Genomic DNA, 21,040 nt, shown 5'->3' on the forward strand with positions numbered 1-21,040 from the left:
CCTCGTTGGGGATGAAAGGCTGTACGTGACCGAGGACGATGCGTTGTGTGGGAGCTGTCACCAGCTCCATCTGTAAAAAGATGTTCTCCACCGTGATCCCTCTACTGATAGATAGATAGATAGATAGATAGATAGATAGATAGATAGATAGATAGATAGATAGATAGCCCAATGCACCAACTCATCATTCCTCAGATAAAACACTGCCTTCCCGAACTCTTTCTCAGTGGCCAAAACACCATCTCTCCCCAACAAGTCCTCCATAGCCTCCGCGCACTTTTCCAGGGTAGTTCAAGGACGCAAAATATATTGCACCCCGCGTTCCACTTTCACCGACCGAAACAGGGCGTTGTCCGAGGTTGGAGAGGCAGCCGCCTTTGCATAACTCCCCGAAGGGCTGCGACTCCCTGTAGACCGGTCCGGCATCTTGCTTCTGTGTCCGAATCGAGAATGATACGGTGGTGGTGCTGCTTATAAAGTCCTGGAGCGAGTTGAGTAACTGGCGGGAAAAGTTTGTACTCGACAGTACCTTGCTGGCTCAGTGCCAGAAATTCCAACGCCAGGAAAGGCTCCGTTAGTCCTGCAGAACTTCCAGGCCGTGAGAGGTCGAGACGTCTCAAACGATGCTTCGGCGCCTGCACCAAACGAGAGTCACGACGATAAAGATGGAAGGAGGTTGTCCCGATGTCAGTGGGGGAACGACAGCGTTTGTCTCCGGTTTTTGGAGCGACCCGGCTTCCCAGCGAGTTGCCAGCGGCCACAGCTGGGAGCTACGCTGTTCCCAACCGTCAACGAACCCAGTCCAAACTGGCAGAAAAACTCCAAACGAAGCTTTCACACTAACCCAGCCGCTCTCACTCAGATGTCCAAGAGACGTTTCAAACCAACTCCAAGTAACTCACGACCTTCATAAAGCAGTTTTTTCTCGATTTCACCCAGCGCTATCAGAACAGCTCCACTCTGTGTCTGACCCCAGGAGTGGGTGATGGGACGGTGTGGAGGGAGCTTCTCTCTGTGTCTGACCCCGGGAGTGTGTTATGGGACGTTGTGGAGAGAGCTTCACTCTGTGTCTGACCCCGGGAGTGTGTTATGGGACGTTGTGGAGAGAGCTTCACTCCGTGTCTGACGCCGATATTTCATCCCCCATCCCTCTCGTACTTGGGACCTCAGTGTACTCACGGTTGATATTAACCGTTTGCAGGGTGGAATCTCATCGATTTTAACTGTCAGCGGGGGGCAGGAGAGGGTCATTTAGCAAGTAAGGGGCTTTGGTGGAGATGAGATACTGGGCACCCAGGCTCAGCCGGTCCGACCCCCCTCAGCCTGGAGCTGAGACGCTACTGTGTCAGTGTGAGGAGCTCCGACCCACTGTTGCAGTGCACAGGGTGCGGGGGGCAGCAGAAACCTCAAATAAAACTCGTCCGGCACCAGAACAGGAAGTTACAGCGGTTTATTGATTCCATCATGACAAATGTAAATTAAACAATGTGTGAGCTGCCAACGTGCAGGAATAAATAAGTTGCCTCCGATTCAACTGACTGGCGACAACAAGTGACTGGTTGAATAATCAGTCCCGTTTCTCACCGTCACTCTGCATCGGGGAACTGATGATTATCAAATCGCACTGCAGGGCCGTGACCGAGAACGCTGCAGATCCAGCGTCACTGCTGAGGGATCTGTCAATTTAACATCATTATATCGGCCAGACCGCCGAATGCACCGTCCTCTGCAAAGGGAGCAAAAGGATTCTCTCCGGAAAAATGCAAACCCCGGGACACTGGAGTCCCAGACTGAGGAACGCCCCACCCCCCCGGGCCTCTTCGCGTCTGTGCAATTCCCCGAGGTCCCACGTGTGGGAATCTCGAACCTGCACATCAGGTAAATGCAGCACCCCTGAACAGGAGGCGGAAATGGTGGCTACTAGATTGGAGAATGTATTGCCTCAAAGTATCTCGGTCGATCAGACCAGATTTATTAAAAAACGCTATTTGTCCTTTAATATTAGGAGATTGATGAATATTGTTTATACTCCCTCATCTAGAATTCCAGAATGAGTCATCTCATTGGATGCCGAGAAAGCATTCGATAGAGTTGAACGGCCATACATAATTACCACGCTTGAGAAATTTAATTTTAGTTTGTAATTTATATCTTGGGTTAAATTGATATATTATGCCCCTATGGCTTCGGTACTTACCAATAATATAAGATTTTGTTTTCGGTTATTTGGCTGCACTAGGCAAGGTTATCCTCTTCGCCCATTGCTATTTGACATTGCCCTGGAATCTTTAGCTATTGCTATTCGTGACTCTCCTTCCATATTTGGCATTTCTCGCGGGAATGTGGTACACAAGTTATCATTATATGCAGATGATTTGTTATTATATATTTCGAATCCTGACAAATCCAATCCTGCTTTTATATCCTGCTCGCTCAGTTTAGTAACTGTTCTGGTTACAATCTGAATCTTAATAAGACTGAACTTTTCCCTTTAAATTTGTCAGTTCCAATCTATAGACATTTACCATTTAGATTAGTTACGGATTATTTTACTTATCTAGGTGTTAAAATTACTAAAAAAAAAACACAAGGATTTATTTAATGTTAATCTTTTACCTTTAATTGATCAGGTCAAACTATTGTTTACTAGATGGTCCTTATTGTCTATGTCATTGATTGGCCAAATTAATGCTATAAAATGATTATTTTACCTAAAATTTTATATATTTTCCCAGCAGTACCAATTATTTCTCTTAAATCCTTTTTTGATACTATTGACTAAAATTTCATCTAAAAAATGGCACAATAAACATCCTAGGCTAAGTAAAAAATATTTGTAGAAATCCAAAAAGAATGGTGGCTTGGCAGTGTCAAATTTAAGGTTTTATTACTGGGCAATTAATATTCGATAGTTAATATTTTGGACATAAGAAGTGGATTTGAATGTTAGTCTTCATTGGGTTAATCTTGAACACAATTCGGCACAAGGATTTTCATTGGCTTCCATCTTAGGGAGCTCACTTCCCTTGGTTCTCTCTAAATTGAATAAACAAATGGTTAACCCTACAATTAAACACACATCATGAATATGGTTTCAATTTCGTAAATTCCTTGGCTTGAATAAATTTATTTTATCAAATCCTATTATATCTAATTTTTTCTTTTAACCCTCTGTCATGGATCAAACCTTTATGGCTTGGAAAATGAAGGGTATAATATGTGTTTGTGATTTAATTTTGGATAACTGTTTCATGTCGTTTGAACAGTTGTCAATTAAATATAATTTGCCCAAATGCAATATGTTTTAGATCCTTACAGATCAGACATTTTTTAAATACGATGTTACCGACCTTTCCGCTTTCATATCCAACTGTTATGGAAAAAAAATAGGCTTAAATCCTTATCAAAAGGGTTTAATAGCAATCATTTACAGTATGATTATGAATATACAGCCAGGGGTAAACGTGTAGCACCCCTTCCCAATGACTGCACAGGTACCACCATCAGCCGCCAGTAGGTAATCCGGGGCCTGTCGATGCTGCAGGGTGACCATCCTGACGGCCGCCAGCTCTGCCGCCGTTCGGGCGAGGGCATCTTCGGTGTGTGGCAGTGCCACTGCCGTCTCGTTGGCCGGCGTCCCGAGCACACTGGTCATCTGGATCACCTCACGGGGCAATCGGATTTATTCTTATATAAATCCGATCTGTGATAGATGTCGTTCTGAGGTAGCTTCTCTAACTCGTATGTTTTGGTCTTGCTCTCTATTGGAACAATTATGAAAAAATATTGTTGATATATTCTCTACAATTTCACACATAGGTTTACAACCTCATCCTATTACTGCAATTTTTGGATTGATTTGTCCTCTGCAGCTTGGCGGGTGATCGCATTTGCTATCTTAATGGCTACAGGATCTATTCTATTGAACTGGAAAGAGACGAATCCTCCAACTACAGCTATGTGGTTTTCCCAAACAATATCTTGTTTAAATTTGGAAAAAATTAGAAATGGTACATTTGACCCCTTGGTTAAATTTGAAGAAACTTGGATGCCTTTTATTCAACACTTCCATAGAATGTAATTTGACTTCTTCTGATTCCTTTACTTTATCCATTGATTTGAGTAGAGGAGCGGAGTTGACGACATTAATGATTTTATTTGACATAATTGAATAGCCCAGCTTTGTTTAGTTTAGTTTCAGTTTGGTTTAGTTTAGTTTTTGTTTGATTTCAATTTGTTTTCTTTTCCCTTTTTTTTCTATTTTGGTTATATTAGGTCAATTATATTGGTGCTATTTATAGTTTTTTTTCATATGTTAATTGCCAACAATGTAATCCCACTCCCTTTGTACTACTAAGAACATTAGGAATTGCTTTTGAAAAACTTAATAAAAAGATTGAAAAAGAAAGAAAACTAAACAAGCTGCAAGTCAGACTCATTCGCCCTATAATCTATCGCTCTCTCTTAAAATGACAGTCCACAGCAAACAAAACCTAGGGATTCATAACAATGGCTACTCCCCATTGTGAACTGACTGATGTGCCAGTAGTTGGGATGACTGAGTGAATCCTTTCCCACATTCTGAGCAGGTGAAAGGCTTCTCCCCAGTGTGAACTCGCTGATGTCTCTGTAGGTTGGATGACCGAGTGAATCCCTTCCCACAGACTGAGCAGGTGAACTCCCCAGTGTGAACTCGCTGATTAACGGAGATGGGAGTAGACTCTCACATGGTGGATTGGATAGTGGACTACTTGACAGATAGACCTCAGTATGTGCGGTTGGGAGACTGTAGGTCTGACACGGTGGTCAGCAGCACAGGAGCGCCGCAGGGAACCGTACTCTCTCCGGTCCTGTTCACCCTGTACACATCAGACTTCCAATATAACTCGGAGTCCTGCCATGTGCAGAAGTTCGCTGATGACACGGCCATAGTGGGGTGTGTCAGGAATGGACAGGAGGAGGAGTATAGGAAACTGATACAGGACTTTGTGATATGGTGCAACTCAAACTACCTGCGTCTCAATATCACCAAGACCAAGGAGATGGTGGTGGACTTTAGGAGATCTAGGCCTCATATGGAGCCAGTGATCATTAATGGAGAATGTGTGGAGCAGGTTAAGACCTACAAGTATCTGGGAGTACAGTTAGACGAGAAGCTAGACTGGACTGCCAACACAGATGCCTTGTGCAGGAAGGCACAGAGTCGACTGTACTTCCTTAGAAGGTTGGCGTCATTAAATGTCTGCAGTGAGATGCTGAAGATGTTCTATAGGTCAGTTGTGGAGAGCGCCCTCTTCTTTGTGGTGGCGTGTTGGGGAGGAAGCATTAAGAAGAGGGACGCCTCACGTCTTAATAAGCTGGTAAGGAAGGCGGGCTCTGTCGTGGGCAAAGTACTGGAGAGTTTAACATCGGTAGCTGAGCGAAGGGCGCTGAGTAGGCTACGGTCAATTATGGAAAACCCTGAACATCCACTACATAGCACCATCCAGAGACAGAGAGGCAGTTTCAGCGACAGGTTACTATCGATGCAATGCTCCTCAGACAGGATGAAGAGGTCAATACTCTCCAATGCCATTAGGCTTTACAATTCAACTGCCAGGACTTAAGAACTTTTTTATAGCTATTATTAATGCTTTTTGAGTTAGTGATTTAGATGCATATCATATTTTTACTGAGTTAAGTATTGTATGTTATTAGTTTTTGCTACAAGTGTATGGGACATTGGAAAAAAGGTTGAATTTCCCCATGGGGATGAATAAAGTATCTATCTATCTATCTATAACTGAGTGAATCCCATCGCACATTCGGAGCAGGTGAACGGCTTCTCCCCAGTGTGAACTCGCTGATGTTTCTGTAGGCTGGTTGAATCAATGAATCTCGTCCCACAGACTGAGCAGGTGAACGGCTTCTCTCCAGTGTGTACTCGCTGATGACTCTGTAGGTTGGATAACTGAGTGAATCTCTTTCTTTCTTTTTAAATCTTTTTATTAATTTTAAGAAAAACATAAGTGAAATATGAATACAAAACGTTTGAGAGTACATAATTAATAGTTTAAATAGACAAGCAGATATGTAATAATCAATATATAAAGCCTCCCAAACTCATAGTATTAATGTAAAAGAATCGAAAAAGAGAAAAAAAAACCCCAAAAAAACTAAAAGAAAACTTAAAAAAAAAACTAACCAACATGGGCAATTGCATAATGTTAAATACATACAGTAGTGCCGATGACTCCGAACCTCCATCCAAATAATTAAGGATAATAACAGTAAGGTTTAGGATAAGACCATTTAACTCATATGAAAATGTTGAATAAACGGTCTCCAAGTTTCCTCAAATTTAACTGAAGAATCAAAAACCACACTTCTATTTTTTTCTAAACTCAGACAAGAAATAGTTTGAGAAAACCACTGAAATACAGTTGGAGGGTTAATTTCTTTCCAATTCAGTAAAATAGATCTTCTAGCCATTAATGTAACAAATGCAATCAATCGTTGAGATGAAGTGGATAGACGATTATTATCTATCATTGGTAAACCAAAAATTGCAGTAAAAGGATGCGGTTGGAAATTGATATTTAAAACTCTTGAAATAATATTAAAAATATCTTTCCAATAATTTTGTAAACAAGGACAAGACCAAAACATCTGAGTCAATGAAGCAACATCAGAATGACATCTGTCACAAGTTGAATTAACATAAGAATAAAATCAAGCAAGTTTATCTTTAGACATGTGAGCTCTATGTACAAACTTAAATTGTATTAGGGCATGTTTAGCACAAATAGAGGACGAATTTACCAATGATAATTTTTTTTCCCATTGCTCAGTAGATATAGAACAATGCAATTCTTCTTGCCATTCCTTCTTAATTTTTTCTGATACATCTGGCTGTACACTCATTATCATATTATAAATGATAGCTACTAAACCCTTTTGACAAGGATTGAGGGCTAAAATTCTTTCTGTAATGTCCAATGGACATTCTTTCGAAAAAGACTTTAATTCATTATACAGAAAATTTCTGACTTGCAAATATCTAAAAAAATGGGTTTTAGGTAAATTATATTTATCAGATAGCTGTCCAAAGGACATAACGCTATCATCCAAAAACGGATCACGAAAACATGTTATACCTTTTGTTTTCCATAATAGAAAAGCTTGATCTATAGATGAAGGCCGAAAGAAGTAGTTAGATATTATAGGACATGACAGCATAAACTTATTCAAGCCAAAAAATTTACGAATTTGAAACCAAATTCGTAATGTATACTTGACTATGAAATTAGTTATCTGTTTATTCATTTTAAATAACGAAAAAGGAAGTGAAGATCCTAAGATTGAGATCAATGAAAAATCTTGCACAGATTTACATTCCAAATTTACCCATTGTGGGCAAGCAGCTGTAGTCAATTCTTGTGTCCAGAATATTAAATATCGTATGTTAACTGCCCAATAGTAAAATCTTAAGTTTGGTAGAGCCAAGCCACCCTCCTTCTTAGGCTTCTGTAAATATTTTTTGCCTAGTCTAGGATTTTTGTTATGCCACAAATAAGAAGATATTTTAGAGTCAACCATATCAAAAAAAGATTTAGGAATAAAAATTGGTAATGCTTGAAATAAATATAAAAATTTAGGTAGTATCATCATCTTAATGGCATTAACTCTGCCTACCAAAGACAAAGATAATGGAGACCACCTATTAGCAAGTTGCTTAATTTGATCGATTAAAGGTAGAAAATTAATTTTAAATAAATCTTTATGTATTTTAGTAATTTTAATACCTAAATAAGTAAAATAATCTGTAACAATTCTATATGGTACATGATTATAAATTGGAACTTGCATATTTAATGGAAATAGTTCACTCTTATTAAAATTCAATTTATAACCAGAAAAGTTACTAAATTGTATGAGCAAAGAAGAAATAGCAGGAATAGATCTTTCAGGGTCAGATATATATAATAACAAGTCATCCGCATATAATGATACCTTATACGTCGTTTCCCCACGGGTAATACCGAAAATATTGGGTGATTCACGAATACCTATAGCCAAGGGTCCTAAAGCAATGTCAAATAATAAAGGACTTAAAGGACAACCTTGCCTTGTACCACGAAATAGCTGAAAAAAAGGTGATCTTTGATTATTGGTAAAAACCAAAGCTAGGGGATTATGGTATATTAATTTAATCCATGATATAAATTTTGAACTAAAATTAAAATGTTGCATTGTATTAAATAAATATGGCCATTCGACTCTATCAAATGCTTTTTCGGCATCTAAAGAAATGACACATTCTGGTATTTTAGATGAAGAGGTATAAATAATATTAATTAATTTTCTAATGTTAAAAGATGAATAGCGATTTTTAATAAATCGTCTGATCTTCAGAAATAATTCGAGGTAATATATTTTCTAATCTAATAAGCCAACATTTTACTAAAAATCTTAAAATCCGTATTCAACAAGGATATAGGCCGATAGGATGCGCATTCACTAGGGTCTTTATCTTTTTTAAGAATTAAAGAAATAGAAGCTTCATAAAAAGATTATGGTAGTTTACCTATACTTAATGCTTCTTTAAAAATTTTACAAAGCCAAGGAGAAAGTATAGAAGAAAGGGATTTAAAAAATTCTACAGAAAAACCATCTGGACCTGAAGCTTTACCCGAGTTCATTGAAAAAATAGCCTTTTCTATTTCAGACTCCGTAATAGGTGTATCCAAAAATACACTGTCTTCAACAGTTACTTTTGGAATATTCAATTTCCCTAAAAATTCGTTCATTATAGAAGAGTCCTTAGTACATTCTGATTGATATAAGGAATTATAAAAATCTTGAAAGGCTTTATTTATCTCTTTGTGATCGATTGTCAAAGTACCATCTTGTTTACGAATCCTAGTAATCTGTCGTTTATCTGAAACAATTTTCAATTGATTAGCTAGTAATTTACCAGACTTATCTCCATATATATAGAATTGGGCTTTTGATTTAATTAACTGACTTTCAATCGAGGAGGATAATTGTAAGCTATGCTCCATTTGAAGTTCCACTCTTTCTTTATAAAGTTCTTTCCTAGGGGTCATTGAATAAATCTTGTCAATTGCTTTAACTTTATCAACTAGTATTAATATTCTAGGATTAGTTCGTTTCCTAACTCCAGCAGAATATGAAATAATCTGTCCACGAATATATGCCTTAAAAGTATCCCACAAAGTTCCACTAGAGATCTCTGCTGTAAAATTTGTTGAGAAAAACAAAACAATTTGCTGTTTAATAAAGTTGACAAATTCAGGATCCTGCAATAAAACAGGATTAAACCTCCAACCTTTAGTATTAATATATGAATCCGTCATCTTAATAGATAACTTCAAAGGTGCATGATCAGATATGGTAATAGAGTCATATTTACAATCCATAACATCTGTAAGTAAATGGTGATCAATGAAAAAGTAATCAATTCTTGAGTGATTATGGTAAACATGGGAAAGTATGAAAACTCTTTGTCGTTAGGGTGTAAAAAGCGCCAAATTTCACAAATAGCTGAATCAATCATAAAAGAGTTAATAAGAGAAGCCGATTTATTCGGAAGAGTTTGGGTGGGCTTGGATCTATCCATAAAAGGGTTTAAACAACAGTTAAAATCCCCACCCATTATCAATCTATATTGATTCAAATTAGGAAAGGATGTAAATAAACATTTAAAAAATTCAGGACAATCAGTATTTGGAGCATAAACATTAACTAAAACAACTTTTTGATTACAAAGTAGACCAGTAATAAGCAAAAATCAACCTTGCGGATCTGAAATTGTTTCATGATGTATAAAAGAAGTTGATGAATCTATAAAAATAGAAACACCTCTCACTTTGGCTTGCGAATTTGAGTGATACTGTTGGTCCTTCCAAAACCTAAACAACCGTTGACTATCCACCTTCCTTACATGAGTCTCTTGTACAAAAATAACATTAGCATTCATTCTATGGAATACTTTGAATGTTTTTTTCCGTTTGATCGGATGATTTAAACCATTAGTATTCCAAGAAACAAAGTTAATAGTCCTATCCATATTGACAATATTTATTACAATTAACACATAAGTTTGAAAAAAAAGTGAACGCATGAACCCGGAAGAAGGAAGTAAGTTCAAGGAGAAACCGGAAGTCAATGCACTGCGACCATTTTTGTAGTTTCATATAAGCCCATGAAATAAAACTAAGCAGAAAGCAAGCAAAAAAAAGAAAAAAGAAAAATCCCCCTCCCTCCACCCTCAAAACCCCAGAAAAAAGCCAAAAAGAGGCAAGCAAGCAATCTAATACTAAAATTACCCCCGTGTCTCAAGACGGCAACTCAGACGCAACAAAGTTAAAAAAAATACAAACAACCCACATTATAAGAGAGGGTTGGTATAACAAAAGTTAAAATATAAAATTAGTATTATAAATGTATATAAACAAAAGGGTTAAAAAAGAATTAAAACGATAAAACCCATAGACGACTAATACTGGATTGGTATTTTAAATGAAAGTTTAAAACTTTCAAACACATCTAAACAGATATGACGTTCCAAGCACTGAAGTCTGCCGGGAAGAAGAAACAACATTTTATTTTTTTAAAAAATCTTAATATTTAAATGTTAAGAGTATAAAAAAGCGTATATCAGCTTAAAAAGAAAAGCAAAAAGGAGAAAAAAACCCTAATAAGTTATTTTCAACGCTAATAGATTAATAATATGGAAAAATAATAAAGTGAAAATGAACCGAGCAAAAAGAGCTTTAACCGTATATAAGAAATACATGTAAGCCATACCCAAAAAAAACCCCAAACATCATTCTGTAACAGATCCAAATCTATAGGCAAAATTACATTAGTCAGCCCGATAGAATGCCATTGGTCCAGGAAATTTTGAGCATCCGCTGGAGATTTAAACAGCCGAAAAGTTCCGTCATCAAGAGTGACTCTCAAGTGTGCTGGAAATAACAGCGCTTGCTTGCAGCCTTTCTGGTGAAATTTCGACATAACCGATCTAAAAGCCATTCTCGCCCTTAAGACTTCAGGGCTATAATCTTCCAGAATGCGAAATTTGAACTCTTGATAGCTGATCATCCCTTTTTTTCGAGCCACCCGAATCAAACGTTCTTTGGTATGAGGGTAATGGATCCGAAGAATTACATGTCGTGGTTTCAAACTTGAATCCGACCGAAAACGGGATACACTGTGTGCCCGATCGATTACCGGGGGAGAGTCCAGTACCTCTGGACCCAAGACATCCATTAGGAATTTAGATAGATAGATAGATAGATAGATAGATACTTTATTCATCCCCATGGGGAAATTCAACATTTTTTTCCAATGTCCCATACACTTGTTGTAGCAAAAAAAAACTAATTACATACATATTCACTCAGTAATAATATGATATGCATCTAAATCACTACTCAAAATGCATAATAAAAAGTTCTTAATTCCTGGCAGTTGAATTGTAAAGCCTAATGGCATTGGGGAGTATTGACCTCTTCATCCTGTCTGAGGAGCATTGCATCGATAGTAACCTGTCGCTGAAACTGCTTCTCTGTCTCTGGATGGTGCTATGTAGAGGATGTTCAGGGTTTTCCATAATTGACCGTAGCCTACTCAGCGCCCTTCGCTCAGCTACCGATGTTAAACTCTCCAGTACTTAGAGAAAAAAAGGTAAGATCACCGCTCTCAAATTTCTTTCTTTCTTTTCAAATCTTTTTATTGATTTTTAAAAAGAAACATAAGTAATATATAAGTACAAAACATTTGAGAGTACACAATTAATAGATTCATTAACAATCGGTTATGTATTGATCAATATATAAAGTCTCCCAAACTTATAGTATTAATATAAAGGATTTAAAAAGAAAAAGAAAACCCCCCCAAAAAAAATTGGAAAAAAAAACACAACTAAGGAGAAAAAAAAACAACTAAATGGGCAATTGTATAATGTTAAATACATACAGTAGTGCCAATGACTCCAAACCTCCATTTATACAATTCAGGATAGTAACAATAAGGTTCAGGATCAGACCATTTAATTCGTATGAAAATTTTGAATAAATGGTCTCCAAGTTTCCTCAAACTTAACTGAAGAGTTAAAAACCACGCTTCTAATTTTTTCTAAACTCAAACAGGAAATGGTTTGAGAGAACCACTGAAATACAGTTGGAGGATTAATTTATTTCCAGTTCAGTAAAATAGATCTTCTAGCCATTAGTGTGACAAATGCAATCATTCGTTGGGATGAAGCGGATAGACACATATTATCTATCATTGGTAGACCAAAAATTGCAGTAAAAGGATGTGGTTGAAGATTAATATTTAAAACTCTTTAAATGATATTGAAAATATCCTTCCAATAGTTTTGTAAACAAGGACAAGACCAAAACATATGGGTCAATGAAGCAATATCAGAATGACATCTATCACAGGTTGGATTAACACAAGAATAAAATCGAGCAAGTTTATTTTTAGACATATGAGCTCTATGTACAACCTTGAATTGTATTAGAGCATGTTTAGCACAAATAGAGGATGTGTTTACCAATGATAAAAAATTTTCCCATTGCTCAGTAGATATAGGACAATGCAATTCTTCCTGCCATTCCTTCTTAATTTTTTCTGATATATCTGGCTGTACATTCATGTTCATATTATAAATGATAGCTACTAAACCCTTTTGATAAGGATTAAAAGTTAAAATTCTTTCTGTAATGTCCAATGGACATTCTTTCGAAAAAGACTTTAATTCATTATATAGAAAATTTCTAACTTGTAAGTATCTAAAAAAATGGGTTTTAGATAAATTATATTTATTAGATAACTGTTCAAAGGACATAATGTTATCATCCAAAAACAGATCACGAAAACATGTTATACCTTTTGTTTTCCATAAAAGAAAAGCTTGATCTATAGATGATGGTCGGAAGAAATAGTTAGATATTATAGGACTTGACAGCATAAACTTATTCAAGCCAAAAGATTTACGAAATTGAAACCAGATTTGTAATGTATACTTAACTATGGGATTAGTTATCTGTTTATTCATTTTGAGTAACGAAAAAGGAAGTGAAGATCCTAAGATTGAGATCAATGAGAAAACTTGCACAGATTTACATTCCAAATTTACCCATTCTGGGCCAGCAACTGTAGTCAATTCTTGTGTCCAAAATATCAAATACCGTATATTAACTGCCCAATAGTAAAATCTTAAGTATGGTAGAGCCAAGCTGCCCTCCTTCTTAGGCTTCTGTAAATATTTTTTACCTAACCTAGGATTTTTGTTCTGCCACAAATACGCAGATATTTTAGAGTCAACCATATCAAAAAAAGATTTAGGAATAAAAATTGGTAATGCTTGAAATAAATATAGAAATTTAGGTAATATCATCATCTCAATGGCATTAACTCTGCCTACCAAAGACAAAGATAGTGGGGACCATCTATTAGCAAGTTGCTTAATTTGATCTATTAAGGGTAAAAAATTAGTTTTAAACAAATCTTTATGTTTTTTAGTAATTTTAATACCTAAATAAGTAAAATGATCTGTAACGATTCTATATGATACATGATTATAGATTGAAATATGCATATTTAATGGAAATAGTTCACTCGTTAAAATTCAATTTATAACCAGAAAAATTACTAAATTGAGCAAGCAAAGAAGAAATAGCAGGAATAGATCTTTCAGGGTCAGATATGTATAATAACAAATCATCCGCATATAATGATACCTTATACATCGTCTCTCCACGGGTAATGCCTAAAATATTGGGTGATTCACGAATGGCTATAGCCAAGGGTTCTAAAGCAATGTCAAATAATAAAGGGCTCAAAGGACAACCTTGCCTTGTACCCCGAAATAACTGAAAAAAAGGAGATCTTTGATTATTGGTAAAGACCGAAGCTAAAGGTTTATGATATATTAATTTGATACATGATATAAATTTTGAACTAAAATTAAAATGTTGCAATGTATTAAATAAATATGACCATTCGACTCTATCAAATGCTTTTTCGGCATCTAAAGAGATAACACATTCTGGGATTTTAGATGCAGAGGTATAAACAATATTAATTAATTTTCTAATGTTATAAGATGAATAGCGATTTTTAATAAATCCAGTCTGATCCTCAGAAATAATCCGAGGCAATATATTTTCTAATCTAATAGTCAAAATTTTACTAAAAATCTTAAAATCCGTATTCAACAAGGATATAGGTCGATAGGATGCACATTCAGTAGGGTCTTTAACTTTTTTAAGAATTAAAGAAATAGAAGCTTCATAAAAAGATTGTGGTAGTTTACCTATACTTAATGCTTCTTTAAAAATTTTACAAAGCCAAGGAGAAAGTATAGAAGAAAGGGATTTAAAAAATTCTACAGAAAAACCATCTGGACCTGAAGCTTTACCCGAGTTCATTGAAAAAATAGCCTTTTCTATTTCAGACTCCGTAATAGGTGTATCCAAAAATAGATAGATAGATAGATAGATAGATAGATACTTCATTCATCCCCAAGGGGAAATTCAATGTTCCTCCAGTATGATATCACATAAACACAAGACAGACCAAGACTAACTGACCAAAAAAAACACATAATTATAACATACAGTTACAACAGTGCAAAGCAATACCATAATTTGATAAGAGCAGACCATGGGCACGGTAAAAAAAAGTCTCAAAGTCCCAGATAGCCCATCATCTCACGCAGATGGCAGAAGGAAGAAACCTCCAACGTGGCAAAACTTCCCGATGCAGCCTCTGGAAGCACCCGAGCACAGCCAACTGTGAGTCCGTCCGAAAACTTCCGACAACTTCGTGCCTCCGACCAGCCCTCCGACACCGAGCACCGAGCACCATCTCTGCCGAGTGCTTCAACCCCGGCTCCGGCCACCAAGCAACAGGCAAAGCCGAGGATTCGGGGCCTTCCTCTCTGGAGATCTCTCCGATCGCTCAGTAGCAGCGTCAGCAGCACAGGCATGTCAGAAGTATCGCCAGATGTTCCTCCGTGCTTCACACATCCGTCTCAATCAAATCAGGATTGTGCACGGCCCCTACTTACAGATAACGGATATTCCTTACTGGAGTGGCCGCTGCGCCCTGCGTCGTCGCGCCGCCATCTCTGTCTTCAACAGTTACTTTTGGAATATTCAATTTCCCTAAAAATTCGTTCATTATAGAAGAGTCCTTAGTACATTCTGATTGATATAAGGAATTATAAAAATCTTGAAAGGCTTTATTTATCTCTTTATGATCAATTGTCAAAGTACCATCTTGTTTACGAATCCTAGTAATTTGTCGCTTATCCGAAGCAATTTTCAATTGATTAGCTAGTAGTTTACCTGACTTATCTCCATATGTATAAAATTGAGCTTTCGATTTAATTAACTGACTTTCAATCGAGGAGGTTAATAATAAACTATGCTCCATTTGAAGTTCCACTCTTTCTTTATAAAGTTCTTTACTAGGAGTTAATGAATAGATCTTGTCAATTGCCTTAATTTTATCAACTAATGTTAATATTTTGGAATTAGCTCGTTTCCTAACTCCGGCAGAATATGAAATAATCTGTCCACGAATATATCCCTTAAAAGTGTCCCACAAAATTCCACTAGAGATCTCTGCTGTAGAATTTATTGAGAAAAACAAATCAATTTGCTGTTTAATAAAGTTAACAAAGTCAGAGTCCTGCAATAAAACAGGATTAAGCCTCCAACTTTTAGTACTAATATATGAATCCATCACCTTAATAGATAACTGCAAAGGTGCATGATCAGATATAGTAATGGAGTCATATTTACAATCCATAACATCTGTAAGTAAATGCTGATCAATGAAAAAGTAATCAATTCTTGAATAACTGTGATACACATGGGAAAAGTATGAAAACTCTTTGTCATTAGGGTGTAAAAAATGCCAAATTTCACAAATAGCTGAATCAATCATAAAAGAATTAATAAGAGAAGCCGATTTATTCGGAAAAGTTTGAATGGGCTTGGATCTATCCATCACAGGGTTTAAACAACAATTAAAGTCCCCGCCAATTATCAATCTATATTGGTTCAGATTGGGAAAGGAAGTAAATAAGCATTTAAAAAATTCAGGACAATCAGTATTAAGAGCATAAACATTAACTAAAACAACTTTTTGATTAAAAAGTAAACCAGTAATAAGCAAAAATCTACCCTGCGGATCTGAAATTGTTTCATGATGTACAAAAGCAGTTGATGAGTCTATAAAAATAGAAACACCTCTCACTTTGGCTTGCGAATTGGAGTGATACTGTTGGCCCTTCCAGAACCTAAACAACCGCTGACTATCCATCTTCCTTACATGAGTCTCTTGTATAAAAATAACATTGGCATTCATTCTATGGAATACTTTGAATACTCACCGCTCTCAAATTTTTCCGGAATCCCAATCAATCGAAGATTTTGTCTTCGAGAGCGATTTTCCAAATCAGTAATTTTAACTTCATAACGATCCATCTGTTGAGAAGTCGAAGTTTGCTCTTCTTGTATTTTTTCAATTATACGATCTTTCTTGCGAGCGGCTTCTTCAAGAGCCAAAATACTTGCTTGTTGTTTTTGTGATTCCAGTGAAAGTGTCTGGAGCTTTTCTTCAACTAGTTTCAAACGCTCATCAAACCGTAAAAACTTTACGGTTATTTTTCTCTCCAGTTCTTCAAATTTGTCTGCTATAAGATTCACAATTGATTCTAAAGTTATCGGTTCTTTCGTCTGTTTCCATTCTTTTGCTCTAGACATTTCAGCAAGTTGAGAATAATTCAAATAGTTAAAAAGAAAAATTCTGTATGTTTAGACCCCTTTAGAATAAGTATAAGAAGATCCTTTAAGGGGTGTTTGTAGGTTAAAAAGACGTAAAAGGTTTGGAGCAAAGCCTAGAAGCGGTTTACTCCATGAGTGCCATCTTGAGACCTCTGAGTGAATCTCTTACCACATTCTGAGCAGGTGAATGGCTTCTCCCCAGTGTAAACTCGCAGGTGTTCAAGTAGGTGGGATGACCGAGTGAATCCCTTCCCACATTCTGAGCAGGTGAACGGCTTCTCCCCAGTGTGAACTCGCAGGTGTTCAAGTAGGTGGGATGACCGAGTGAATCCCTTCCCACATTCTGAGCAGGTGAACGGCTTCTCCCCAGTGTGAACTCGCAGGTGTTCAAGTAGGTGGGATGACCGAGTGAATCCCTTCCCACATTCTGAGCAGGTGAACGGCTACTCCCCAGTGTGAACTCGCAGGTGTTCAAGTAGGTGGGATAACTGAGTGAATCGATTCCCACATTCTGAGCAGGTGAATGGCTTCTCCCCAGTGTGAACTCGCTGATGACTCTGTAGGTTGGATGACTGAGTGAATCCCTTCCCACAGACTGAGCAGGTGAATGGCTTCTCCCCAGTGTGAACTCGCTGATGACTCTGTAGGTTGGATAACTGAGTGAATCCCTTCCCACAGACTGAGCAGGTGAACGGCCTCTCCCCAGTGTGAAGTCGCTGATGACTCTGTAGGGTGGATGAATGAGTGAATCTCTTCCCACAGACTGAGCAGGTGAATGGCTTCTCCCCAGTGTGAACTCGCTGGTGACTCTGTAGGTTGGATAACTGAGTGAATCTCTTCCCGCAGTCTGAGCAGGTGAATTGCTTCTCCACAGTGTGAACTCGCTGATGACTCTGTAGGTTGGATGAATGAGTGAATCCCTTCCCACAGACTGAGCAGGTGAACGGCCTCTCCCCAGTGTGAAGTCGCTGATGACTCTGTAGGGTGGATGAATGAGTGAATCTCTTCCCGCAGTCTGAGCAGGTGAACGGCTTCTCCCCAGTGTGAACTCGCTGATGTCTCTTTAGGTTGGATGAATGAGTGAATCCCTTCCCACAGACTGAGCAGGTGAATGGCTTCTCCCCAGTGTGAACTCGCTGATGACTCTGTAGGTTGGATGAATGAGTGAATCCCTTCCCACAGACTGAGCAGGTGAACGGCTTCTCCCCAGTGTGAAATTGCCGATGCCTCTGTAGTTTGGATGAATCAGTGAATCTCTTCCCACAGTCTGAGCAGGTGAATGGCTTCTCCCCAGTGTGAACTCTCTGATGACTCTGTAGGTTGGATGACTGAGTGAATCCCTTCCCACATTCTGAGCAGATGAACGGCTTCTCCCCAGTGTGAACTCGCTGATGTTTCTGCAGGCTGGATGAATCAATGAATCCTTTCCCACATTCTGAGCAGGTGAACGGCTTCTCCCCAGTGTGAACCCGCTGATGTCTCTCTCGGGTGGATAACTGAGTGAATCCTTTCCCACATTCTGAGCAGGTAAACGGCCTCTCCCCAGTGTGAACTCGCAGGTGTTCAAGTAGTTGGAATGACCGAGTGAATCGTTTCCCACATTCTGAGCAGGTGAACGGATTCTCCCCAATGTGAACTCGCTGATGTCTCTGTAGGGTGGATGACTGAGTGAATCCCTTCCCACAGACTGAGCAGATGAACGGCTTCTCCCCAGTGTGAACTCGCTGATGTTTCTGCAGGCTGGATGAATCAATGAATCCTTTCCCACATTCTGAGCAGGTGAACGGCTTCTCCCCAGTGTGAACCCGCTGATGTCTCTGTAGGTTGGATGAATGAGTGAATCCTTTCCCACAGACTGAGCAGGTGAATGGCTTCTCCCCAGTGTGAACTCGCAGGTGTTCAAGTAGGTGGGATAACCGAGTGAATCGATTCCCACATTCTGAGCAGGTGAATGGCTTCTCCCCAGTGTGAACCCGCTGATGACTCTGTAGGGTGGATGACTGAGTGAATCCCTTCCCACATTCTGAGCAGATGAACGGCTTCTCCCCAGTGTGAACTCGCTTATGTCTCTGTAGGCTGGATAACTGAGTGAATCTCTTCCCACAGACCAAGCAGATGAACGGCTGCTCCTTTGTGCGAACTCGCTGGTGAGCCATTAGGTCAGATGACTGAGTGAATCCTTTCCCAGAAATTCAACAGATGAACAACCTCTGCTCGGTGTGGTGTGAACTGACGGTGTGTCCGCAGGTAGGAAGACCAATTGAATCCTTTCTCACAAACAGAAAAAGTGAATGGCCTTGCCCAGTGTGAACTTGCTGATGTACCTTCAGTTGAGATGACCGAGTGAATCTATTCCCACTGTCTGAGCAGGTAAATGGCCTTTCTCCTGTGTAAAATGACAGGCTTGCTATTCGGTCAGATGACCGAGTGAATCCCTCCCCACAGTCTGAGCAGGAAGGATGATCGAGTGAAGAGGAGATGTCACTTGGAAGTAGGTAGGTAGATTGCTCCACTTCTTAAATATCTAGACAGAGAGAGCAAAACTTGTGTGCCGTGTTTGAGATTCCTGGAGACAAATTCCTTCTCGTTTTTAACCTGTGAAAATATTTACAAAATCCATCAATGGGTTTAGGGCAACATTTCAGATGAGATTACATGAGTTGCCAAGGTTTGATCTGGTGTCACACTGTTACAGTGAGGTTCAACACAAGTTGGAAGAGAAATCATCTCCTGACTGGGCAGAGTGCTGGTATCTGGAATGACCATCAATTCCCTGATGCTCTTCCTGTCTCTGTTAAGAATGGGGCATTTCTGCCATCACCAATCTGTGCTTTGGCTCAGTTTGACTCTCTCCATTGGTATTATTCCCTGTTCCTACTGAGCTGCACGGGTTCCTCGCCCCACAGTAACTGAAACAGTCTCACACAAATAGTCTCTTGACGTGCAGCTGGGATCTTCTTTTATGTATTATTAACTTAAAGTGCCACAGTTTTAACGCCATATAAAAAATTCCTGTTGAGGTGAATTGTTGGTCCGCAGCTGTTAAAAGGACTTAGAGTGAATTTTTGTATTATTTTAGGTTCTTGTCACAGTCATAGAAAATTACAACACAGAAACAGGCCCTTTGGGCCAACTAGTATGTGCTGAACTATTTAAATTGACCACTCCCATACCCCTACCATTCAGGTACCTACACGAACCACTTAAATGTTGAAATCGAGCTCGCATGCACCACTTGTGCTGGCTGCTCATTTCACACCCAGACGACTGTCTGTGTGAAGAAGTTTCCCCTCGTGCTCCCCTTAGCATTTCACCTTTCACTGTAACCCCTGGCCACTGGTTATAGTCCCTCCCCATCTCAGTGGAAAAAGCCAGCTTGCATTTACACTATCCATGCCTCTCTTATCACAAACAAATCTCCCCTCGATCTTCTAAATTCCAAGTAATAAAGTCCTGACCCGTTCGATCCTTCCTTATAACCCAAGTCCTCCAAACTTGGCAACATCCTTGTGAATTTTCTCTAAAATCTCTGAACCTCTTTTACATCTTTCCTGTAGGTTTGTGACCAAAACTGCACAGAATACTCCAAATTAGGCCTCACCAATGTCTTTTACAAGTCAACTTAACATCCATCTATTGTCAGTATTTGGTTCATGAAGGCCAATGGGCTAAAATCTTTTTTTCCATCACTATCTAACTGTGAAACCACTTTCAGTGAATTAAGGACTTGTATTCCCAGGTCCCTTTCTTCTACAACACTCCTCCGTGCCCGACCAGTCACTGTGAAAGACCTCCCTTGGTAGCTCATACCAAAGTGCAACAACTCAAACTGGTCTGCATTAAATTCCATTTTCCATTTCCCAAACCATTTTGCCAGCTGGTCCAGATCACACTGCAAGCCATGATAGTCTTCCTCACTGTCCACTACACCACCAGTATTGGTGTCATCCACAAATTTGCTGATCCAGTTAACCACAGTATCATCCAGATTACTGATATAGATGACAAACAACAACAGATCCAGCACTGATCCCTGTGGCAACCACTAGTCACAGGTTCCAGTCAGAGAGGCAACCATCTGCTACCACACTCTGGCTTCTCCCAAAGACAGTGTCTCATCCAATTTACTATCTCATCTTGAATGCTGAGTGACTGAACCTTGTTGACCAAACTCCCATATGAGACTTTGTCAAGTGCCTTGCTAACGTCCATGTAGACAACATCCA

The 21,040-nt window shown here is 38.7% G+C and overlaps 1 protein-coding gene and 1 long non-coding RNA gene across 2 annotated transcripts in view; both read right to left on the reverse strand.

Moving 5' to 3' along the window:
- LOC140720895 (uncharacterized) overlaps positions 1 to 21,040 on the reverse strand; it is a 222,558-nt gene that overhangs the window by 90,923 nt on the left and 110,595 nt on the right. The window contains 1 exon segment of the mRNA XM_073035741.1: positions 16,943 to 19,004. Coding sequence (XP_072891842.1) covers positions 16,943 to 19,004 — 2,062 coding nt within the window.
- Positions 3,400 to 6,595, reverse strand: LOC140720942 (uncharacterized). The gene is made up of 2 exons (XR_012097285.1): positions 5,803 to 6,595; positions 3,400 to 3,761 (listed from the first exon to the last, which is right to left on the reverse strand). It is a non-coding gene; the product is annotated as an uncharacterized lncRNA (long non-coding RNA).

The sequence above is a fragment of the Hemitrygon akajei genome, unplaced genomic scaffold (assembly GCF_048418815.1).
Source record: "Hemitrygon akajei unplaced genomic scaffold, sHemAka1.3 Scf000048, whole genome shotgun sequence".
NCBI lineage: Eukaryota > Metazoa > Chordata > Chondrichthyes > Myliobatiformes > Dasyatidae > Hemitrygon > Hemitrygon akajei.